This window comes from Corylus avellana, chromosome ca1, assembly GCF_901000735.1.
Source record: "Corylus avellana chromosome ca1, CavTom2PMs-1.0".
Taxonomy (NCBI): Eukaryota; Viridiplantae; Streptophyta; class Magnoliopsida; order Fagales; family Betulaceae; genus Corylus; species Corylus avellana.
The window spans coordinates 10,878,560-10,888,661 of NC_081541.1; the positions used below are offsets into that span (position 1 = coordinate 10,878,560).

The following is a 10,102-nucleotide window of genomic DNA, read 5'->3' on the forward strand; positions in this document are numbered from 1 at the left end:
AGCTCAATGTCTATTAACATTCTTAATTTTCTTCAATAGATAGGCTTGGCCTGAAATCAACAGTACACACAGGCGTTGCATAGAACATGTTGAAGAAACCAACAGGTGAGGTGACCAACTATATTAACTTTTTAAGGAAACTTCTGATGTCCAAAATGACCATCTAATGAAATTGTTATTTTTATTCGTTAGTTTTGTTTATAATACTGAAATGGAACCTTGAAGAATATGTTATAGGGTAAAAGAAAAGTCAAAGAAAAGAAATATATAACATGTATATGTTTTTTAATGGTGGAAGTAGGTGGATCCAAAAGAGCCAGACTCTGTGTGATTTGAATTTAGAAAAAGAAAAAGATTAGTGGTTAGTTAGTTTAATGATTGTGCAATTTAATACAAATTCAATGCTATCTGTTTTTATGTGATAAAAGATCCAGATCATTCTATGTTTCTTTCTTATCCTCTTTAACGCCAAGGTGAAGGCAGCACGCAAAGAGCAGCGTAATTGGGGGTAGAGGCCAACTAGTACTTCAAAGTCTTCGTCGTGCACTCAAAAGAATGACTCCCTCTTGTTACCCATTCGTGCAAGCTAAACCAAAATCCAACTAATATACCACTTTTACACATTTAAGTACTTTTAATAACGTAGCGACGAGGCCAAATCATGCACATTTATTCCTTTTTTATTTTTTATTTTTATTTTTTGTTTGAATAGTAATAAGAATAATTTATTGATGTGATATAAAGAAAAAGAGAGTTGCCAATCATAAAAAAAAAAAAAAAAAAAAAAAAAAAGGAAAAAAAAAAAAAGTTAAGAGTGAAGGTCTTGAAGAAGATTGCATAAAAAGAAAACTAAAACAACCGAACAATATGTCTCGGGTTCACACGACATGACCATGTGCACATAAAAGCAGATGGAGAGAAAAAAAAAGGCAATGAAAAAAGCTTTCTCACTTTTGTTTGTGTGATAATAGTCGGTGTTGGTTAATTCATCCAAATCCTCTGTTTTAGGCGGTGCTTACCAACAAAAGTACAAAACACAGCCAACTTCTAGAAACGCGGCAGAAAGAGAAACAAAAGCAACCTAACGTTACTCTTTCCTCCTCATCTCCACAAGAGAAACGTGCTCCCCAAGTTCATTCTGCCTCCCCTTTATAAACACCATCTCTTCATTCCTTCCAGCATAGCTCAAACCAAAAAGAGACCCTTTAAACACACAAGAAAAAGACCTCTCTCTAGCACTTGTAACCACATACATAGCATAGCTATTAGCTGCCTGCCTTTGAAGGGTTCAACCCAGTTGAATAATTTGGTAGAAAGATACAGCTAGTTTCCAAGCTGATTGATTGGACCAGCAACATGGATCGTGGGAATTCTGCAAGAGGTGAAGCAAGCGTTCATTTGCACATTGGTGAGACCTTCAGTTTAGGCACCACAATTTTTGAACCCCAGAGTGGGATTGAGAAGAGAGACAGCAGCAATACAGATTCTGTTTCTCTGCCAACACCATCGGTTCGTGCACCGGAAAAGAAGCTTACTCTGTTTGCTCTTCAGCTCGCTGTTCTTGAGAAGGCAGCCACAGGCCTTGGAACTCTTGGCTTCATCTGGGCAACAGTTGTTCTTCTAGGTGGGTTTGCCATCACTTTGGATAAAACCGACTTCTGGTTTATCACCATCATCTTGTTGATTGAGGGGACTCGCATATTCAGCAGAAGCCATGAACTTGAATGGCAGCACCAAGCCACATGGTCAATCGCAGATGCAGGAGTCAACAGCTTCCGGGCCCTGAGATCCACCTCACAACTCCTCATTGGAAGTGTCAAAGGAATTTTCCGGCCAATTCTTTCGGTTCCAAAACAAGTTAACCACACTAGAGAATTGACAAAGACAAATGGCCCAGCAAGCCCTGCATTCGCTGACCACCGAAGAATGCCAACTCGGACATGGAAAAGTTCAGATGTTCCCCTTCTACCGTTTTCTCAAATGGTTTTCCTCTCAAGAAATGTCAGTAAGCTTCTCTATTGGCTCCAACTTCTGTCTGCAACAGCCTGTGTGGTCCTCTCATTGATGAAGCTCATCAGGCATAACTATGGTGAGGTACAAAAAGGAGACACTGACAAGAGGAATCGGCAATCTGCTCTGAATATTTTCTATGCCTTGGCATTGGCAGAAGCACTGTTGTTTCTGACGGAGAAAGCTTACTGGGAGTGGAAAGTCACCTGCCATAAACTGTTGGATGAAGTGAATAAGGAGTGCGAGTTGGGACCTTCAGGTTTGATTTCAATTAGAAGGTTCTTTTATGATGCCTATTCAAAATGTGTAAATGGAAGCATTTTCGATGGCTTGAAGATGGATATGGTTGCTTTTGCTATGGATTTTTTGGATTCAAATTCCCCTGATGAGCAGCTTATTGGAGTTAGAATACTTCAACAATTTGCTTTGAATGTGCGATTTTCTGATGACACCCTCCAAAAAATAGGGATAAATATATTGGTGATAGAGAGATTAGTTGAGATGTTGAATTGGACAGACCCACAAGATGAAGAGATCAGGCGATCAGCTGCAGAGATATTGTCAAAACTAGCAGGCAAAAAGCAAAACTCCCTCCGGGTTGCTGGCATACCTGGTGCTATGGAATCAATCTCATCTCTGCTCCAAACCAACAGAAGCTCCAGTGGTGCAGCCGACGAAATCGGTGAAAAGAACATCATCTTTGACCATGCAAATTATGGATCCTGGACATTTAATCATTTAGGACTTGTTATTCTGAAGAAACTTGCACGTGATCATGATAACTGTGGAAAGATTGGAAATACAAGGGGCCTCCTACCAAAAATCATAGATTTTACACATGTTGAAGAAAGGTTGTTGAAGGATAAAAATGTTGCAGCATCTCAGATTCTGACCGTGAAACGATCCCTGCAAGTGGTGAAGATGCTGGCACACACATCTGGCGCCACAGGAAAACATCTACGAAGAGAAATTTCCGAGATAGTTTTCACCATCAGCAACATTAGAGATCTTCTACGGTGCGGAGAGAATCACTCAATGCTGCAGAAGCTTGGCATAGATATCTTAACCAGTCTCGCGCTGGAAGAGGATGCGACAGAGAGGATTGGGGGAACAGGTGGAATTCTGAAGGAGTTGTTTAACATTTTCTTCAAAGAGGGAATGCCAGAGAATGAGAATCATGTAAGAATTGCCGCTGGAGAAGCACTATCAATGCTGGCTTTAGAAAGTAAAAGTAACTGCTATCGTATTTTGAAGCTGGATGTACTCGAAAGGCTTGTCGGAGCACTGGAAGTTCCATTGCTTCGTGTAAATGCGGCAAGAATTTTAAGAAATTTGTGCACCTACAGTGGTGCAGATTGCTTCAACCACCTAAAGGAAGTCACAGCAGCAACACCTACAGTAAGTGCTTTATACAATAACTACAAAATTTTACTTTTTTTCTTTTCCGACCAATGTTGTTGTCAGAAGAGGCACCAGAATACAAGCTTCACGTTCTATCATCAACACTATAATGACTATATTTTAACCCCTTCCCCTACTATTGCAGGTGCTTAAGGCAATCATGTCAGAAGAGAACAAACTACAGGAAGTGATGATTGGACTAGCGGCACATGTTTTTAAATTCATGACTCCTCAGGAGTCGAGCGTCAAGTTTGAGAAAGCTGGAATTACTGAAGCTGAATTGGCTAATGAATTAATCCATATTTTGAGGAAACATCAATACCCACCAATTCAAATTCCAAGAATAAGGAGGTTTACCATAGAGTTGGCGATATGGATGATGAGAGACAAGGTGACAAATGTAGGTTTTTTCAAGGATCTGGGAATGGAGGAGGTGCTGGAGGCTGTCTTGGAGACCACAGCAGAGCTTGAAAGCTTCAATATTTTCTCTGGTACCGTTGGAGTTAGCCGGCACAACACAACAATCCACTCACTGGTTGATACTGCTTTGAAGTTGCTGGCGGAATGATGAAATCACATGAGGTACTGGATATTGATATCAAAATAAATGCCATCTTACCTCACATGTGCAGATGAAATTAGCTTGTAAAGACGCACACATAAACATTGGAGGAGATTCTTTTTATCTAAGTAATAAGGATGCGGATGTAATTGTCTTAAGTTATGTCAATAATTGAATCTGCTATTGGTTGAAAATCTCCTGTTACAAAATATTTGGAATTTTCTCCTCCAGACTATTAATATAACTTGCTCATTCAGGCAGGATTTAATAACAATTCAAAAAGACATTCGGTTCCTTCTTTTAGCAGAGACTTGAACCAGCCTAAATATTTTGTTAACCCCTGCCAGTAAGGAGGAACCAATCAAAGTAAACAAACAAAGGCGAATCGGCACTCTATAAGAACACATTGTTATGAATGGCCATTGAATGATAAATACATGAGTCACACACCACAAGGACAGACAAAGATAACCTAAGGCTACACCATGAGTTAATACTACACCATGTACTAAAAAGCATTTGTCAACCATGGGAGAACAAGAATGTAGAGTGTTGCCAAAATATTAATTAGCTCACACACTTGGATAACACCATTATACTCAAACGATAGCGAACAAGGAAATCATAACAAAAAGATGTAAATCATAAGTAATCAGATACAAAATACACACCTTGGATACTTGGAGGAACTTGTAGAGGAAGCCGTGGCATAGGGATCCCACAACTCCTGTCCATGTGAGGCTTCTCAGTTTCTCTGATGCAGACTGTGCTGAGTTATCCGAATATAACACACATGCCCTGCAGCACTACCCTTTTATCAGCAGACTAGACAATGTAAAAAATATGGATAGCAGGCAGCTCAACATAGTAGCACAACTAAAATACTTGCTAAAATAAAAGCACCTGGGTAATGATGCATGCTGCCTAGCTCTCAGGTGGTGTAACAGTACCACCTTTTCCATAATGTTCCTCAAGATAAGCAAATTGCTTCTTAAAATGGTCAACAGCACTGCATGAAGGGAAAATAAATTGTTCAAATTGAATTTAGGCCATCAAGTGAATTAGACCAAACTTTAAAAGATTCTGAGGTTAGTTTGGTTGCGTGGCTTTTTAGGATTCAGATTGGCCTTGGAGGCCCTGACCTCAACATTATTATTTTTTGATGCATTCCATACCAATGAATCTATTATCTATCACACACTCATCAAACCATATATCAATTTAGCACACCTAACATTCCATAGTATATCTAATTTCTCAAAATCAAACAACGCCAGGATACTAAAAGCATACGCATTCCAACTCTAAAGGCAGAAGTGCAGAACCCAGGTACATTTAACCATTAAACATTAAGCTAAAAACCAGTACCCAAACTGCTCAAATGGGTTCAAGAAGAGTGTATCCTTCATGGCTGTAGGCAAATAGCATATGCACCCGCTGTCATGCTTATGGTTCGATAGGTCACAATGTATGCTTTCCATGAGTTACTGCTGGCTAAGTTTGGTCTGAAGAAGTATTGATTTCACATATATCATAGACAGTAAAATTTTTGTAGCTCCTCTGTTTTTTTTTTTCTTTTTCCTTTTCCTTTTTTTCTCTTTCTGGCCAAATATAAGAACTATTCACTGGAACGATTAGCATTAATAGCTATAATAGTGTTGAGGGTTCAGATTATAAGTTTCAAAAAGATAAATTAAACCTGTACAATGCACATACATCCAATATGCACAGGCATAACAACCTGCTGTTAAACCACATGTACTAAACAATTACTTTCAAGCTAACTAAAGGCAAGCTTCAAGCCAGGCACAGCTTTGATCTATGGGAAAAGGAAAGCTGGGCATCTGCTCATTTACAAGCATGAATGCCTGGCCCACCAAATTGTAACTCTTTCCTGTAGGATTGCAAATGTATGTAATCACATCCGTGTAGGATTGCCTATCTCTTAGAAGTGTTCCAAATCTACCGATTACCTAAGTCAAAGAAGTAGTCAAAAAGGGAAGAAAAAAAAAAAAGACTGCAACAAAGTCCAACCCAGAGTAGCAGCAATCCAAGTTGTACGGCACAAAGCATAATTAGTAAGATAAGCATAAATATTTTGTTAACCCAGACTTGAACCAGCCTAAAGACATTTGGTTCCTTCCTTTGTCACAGACTTGAACCAGCCTAAGTATTTTGCTAACCCCTGCCAGTAAGGAGGAACCAATCAAAGTAAACCAACAAAGGCGAATTGGCACTCTAAAAGAACTCATTGTTACGAATGGCTTGAATGATAAATACACGAGTCACACAACACAAGGACAGACAAAGATAACCTAAGGTTGGTTGGTAATAACATCTTTGGATAATTTGCACTACCAAAAAATTTCCAACCTAATATCTAATTCATTTCCTCTATAAATGTCTAAGAACAAGCAATAGGAAAATGTCATCAACGAGTCAGCAAGTGTATCATGTTGCACGCATCACCAAGAAGTGGCACCCTCATTCTCTATTTACACCATTTCACAAATCAGAGGACACAAAAAAATCGAACAGGGAGTTTATCTGGTAGAAGTTTGTTTGGTTTTCAATGGCTATTCCCAAGCAGGCTTTTGTTGTTTGGTTGGGAAATTTGAACAGGGAGTTTAGTGAAGGATCCTCATTATGAATGGGATGCCATTGTTGAACTGGGAGTGAATGGCCGGAAGGGTAAAGGTCTTAAAGCTGTTTTATGCAAGCTAGTGTTGAGCGCTATATATCTATCATATTTGGAGGCAAAGGAACAACATTAGGCATGGAAATCAGGTGCATACTGAGGAGGAAATTATTCATCTAATTAATTTGTTGGGAAGTTCGATCCAGAATCATGTCTACAAGAGGATTTCCGAGAAACAAAGAGAATGAAGAGCTTTGTAGTGGATGGAATTTGCTCGAGAGCAAATTTGGTGTTTGAGTGTTTTCTTCTTGTTTTTAGTGGCATTCTGTTTTGTGGTATAGCAGTAAGCATTGGTGTTTCTGTTGATTCGTGTTGGTTTTGGTTTGTATTGCTTTATGGTCATTGAATTCTGTTTGTCTGTATTAATTACTGCCAAAGCATTGCTATGTTTCAATAATAATAAATATGTAATGCAAGCAATATATCTACTAAAACTTGTTCCATTTCAACAACCAATAAAATCAGATTTACAATAGTTGGGAAGAATCCTATACATTGTCTTCTGTCTAAGAGAGGAAACCTCAAATTGAATATAACATGCCATCCCTGACCGAGACAAACATAGATCTTTGGTACAACTGTTGATTGCATCCTCTGGTTTGGTAGAACTGATTGCATCCTCTTTGAATTTGGAAGCCGTTGCTTTTTGGTGCAGCCAAACTCCCAACGTCAATTTCTAGACTGTATAAAATCAACCGAAAATTTATCCAAGCCCTACCGAAGAAATAAAGGTCCTTTAATTTTATCATGGTCTGCAAGGTTAGCAGACTATCAGAACCTGCCTGATGAGTTTTCCCAGCTACACGGAGAACCCCAAGAGTGTGCGATACCTTCTCCAAACCCCCATACAGCCCCTCACACCACTTGATCATGTGTTTGATATCAAATACCTTGTACCCAAAGAAGTATACCACCAAACGCATAAACTCCATCAGATCAGACGGCAGTTCTCGCCGAGTCGAGATTTTGATTAAGTAGCCAAAATCATATGCTCCGTGGAATGTGACCCAAGCGATTTTTGAATTCCGCAAGAGGCCAGAGTTGAAGAGTAGCCTCCCAAACTCGTTACAATCGATACCCTTTTCTCGGCTCTTGTTGAAATCAATTCCCTGCCGCTCCAGTAATTGGATGGACTCCAAATTGTGAAGATCGCTCTCCTTGTCGAAGCCTTTGAAATTGAACTCCCAGACATAGCAAGAGTCCCCGTTGGGATCCGAGAGAGCGAGACCCAACTGGATGATCTTAGTGGCATCCACGTTGCGCTTCATCAGCAGGTAATTCTCAGCAGGAGACAGAAGGGAGTGGTGGCGGCTGGCAGCAGGGAAGACAATGCCGGGGAACTCAGTGTCGAAGGCGGCGAAACGATGATGGGGGAGACGCTGGAGAGCTCTTGTGATTTCGGAGAATTCCTGCTTGAGGTTGTCTTGCCAGACTTCACGAACCACCATCGGACGCGGAGGAGGAGCCATTTCAATTTGCACGCCTAGCTTGGACCGAAACAGATTAAGTTGATTTGTAATTGTATCATTTCCCCCGAGTTTCTATCTTTTATAGGCAAACAAATACCACCGCCTTAGGATTTCTAGCTTAAGGCGGTGGCATTTATTTATTTAATTATTATTTTTTTTTTAGAAAAAGGCGTTGGGCATTTATTTATTTAATTATTATTTTTTTTTTAGAAAAAGGCGTTGGGCATTTATTTATTTAATTATTATTATTTTTTTAGAAAAAGGCGTTGGGATTTGCCTAAGGACCAAATATATAATTTTTTAATATATATATATATATATATTGGGTTGCAATAATGTTTTATATGATTTGTAACTCAATATAAACTTCGGCTCCGTTTACTTCGACGTAAAATAGTTTCAAGAAAATGATTTTGGCATTTTACGGTGTTTATTTCGACGTAAAATAGTGGTTAACAGAAAATATTTTCCTTTCGATCGAAAATTCTTTTTTAATTTTTGGAAAATGGTTTACGGTTTTGAAAACCGTGAACCATTTTCTGACTGTGAGCATCTTGACCTTGCCAAGACCCGCCTAGAACCTCGCCGGGACTTGACCGAGACTCACCTAGGACCGCCCCAGGACCTGCTCGGGACCTGACCGGACTTGAACGGAACTCGCCCGGACCTGCCTAAGACCCGATCGGGACCCGCTCGGGACCTGACCGAGACTTGCCCGGGACCTGACTAGGAACCGCCCGAGACCTAACCGGGACTTGGTCGGGACTTGACTGGGATTCGCCCGGGACTTGCCTGGGGACCCGCCTGAGACTTGACCGGGACTTGTTCGGGACCCGCTTGAGACTTGACCGGGACCCGCCTAGGACTTGCTCGAGACTTAATCGAGACCCACCCTGGACCTGCCCAACTTATCTGGGACCTGCCCGGGACACCACCGGGACCTACCTGGGACTTGGCTGAGACCTGCCAGCCGGGACTTGACCGAGACCCGTCGGGACTTGCCTGGGACCCCGCTGGGACCTGCCTAGGAATTGATTGGGACACTGACAGGACTTGACGGGGACCCGCCCGGGACCCGACCGGGCAAGTCCCGGGTGGGTCTTGGATAGGTCCGGTCAAGTCTCGGGTGGGTCCCAGTCAAGTCCAGGCGGGTCCCGGCAGGGTCCTGAGCAAGTCCCGGGAGGGTCCCAGTCAAGTCCCGGTGGGGTCCCGGGTGGGTTTCAGTCAAGTCCCAGTGGGTCCCAATCAAGTCTCGGGAGGGTTTCGGGCAAGTCCCGAGCGGGTCCCGATCAAGTCCCGGCGGGGTCCCGATCAAGTCTCAAGCAAGTCCCGAGCGGGTTTCTGTCAGGTCCAGGTCAAGTCCCAGTCAAGTCCTGGGCGGGTCCCGACTAGGTCTTGGTCAAGTCCCAGTCAAGTCCTGGGCGGGTCCCGACTGGGTCTTGGGCAAGTCCTGGTCAAGTCCCGGGCAGGTCCCGGGGAAGTATCGGACAAGTACTAGTCAAGTCTCGGTGGGGTCCTAGGCAGGTCTCTGCACGGTCCCGTACAAGTCGGTGGGGACCTTATTGAAAAAAAATATATTAAAAAACATTTTCAGAGAAAATGGCTTTCCTGAAAATATTTTTCAACGGAAACTATTTTACGTCGAAGTAAACGGAGCCGTAGCATGAAATTAATGTGTTAAGGTTAATGTATTTAACTTATTTAACTAAATAGGTCAAATTATAGTTATCTTTATATTGTTATATCACGTTTTGATATGATTCGAACTTGACACGCAATATGAGGGTTGGCAATTTTTGACACACATGTGACTTCAACATAAACTCAACCTGAAATTTTGTAGATTAAGATTGAGGGTGCCTCATTCGTTTAATTAAATTGATCGAATTAGGGTTAATTTATATAGTCTTATAATTATGTATATCCTTTATTCATATTCAAATTCAAATACGTGTCTATTAC

At 41.2% G+C, this 10,102-nt stretch overlaps 2 protein-coding genes across 2 annotated transcripts; one reads left to right on the plus strand and one right to left on the minus strand.

The window, feature by feature from the left end:
- The first annotated feature begins 1,026 nt into the window (after window positions 1-1,026).
- Window positions 1,027-4,180, plus strand: LOC132162519 (uncharacterized). The gene is made up of 2 exons (XM_059572754.1): window positions 1,027-3,408; window positions 3,557-4,180. The coding sequence occupies exons 1-2, from the start codon at window positions 1,357-1,359 to the stop codon at window positions 3,977-3,979; spliced, it is 2,475 nt and encodes an 824-aa protein (XP_059428737.1). The 5' UTR covers window positions 1,027-1,356; the 3' UTR covers window positions 3,980-4,180.
- Window positions 4,181-7,192: 3,012 nt separating this feature from the next.
- Window positions 7,193-8,140, minus strand: LOC132179894 (probable CCR4-associated factor 1 homolog 9). Its single transcript, XM_059592725.1, has one exon. The coding sequence runs from the start codon at window positions 8,138-8,140 to the stop codon at window positions 7,193-7,195; it is 948 nt and encodes a 315-aa protein (XP_059448708.1).
- Between the last annotated feature and the right edge of the window lie 1,962 nt (window positions 8,141-10,102).

Coding starts and splice junctions, on each gene's coding strand:
- LOC132162519 (XM_059572754.1), top strand. CDS start 1,357: ATGGATCGTGGGAATTCTGCAAGAGGTGAAGCAAGCGTTCATTTGCAC. Junction 3,409..3,556: donor TCACAGCAGCAACACCTACA/GTAAGTGCTTTA, acceptor CTACTATTGCAG/GTGCTTAAGGCAATCATGTC.
- LOC132179894 (XM_059592725.1), bottom strand. CDS start 8,140: ATGGCTCCTCCTCCGCGTCCGATGGTGGTTCGTGAAGTCTGGCAAGAC.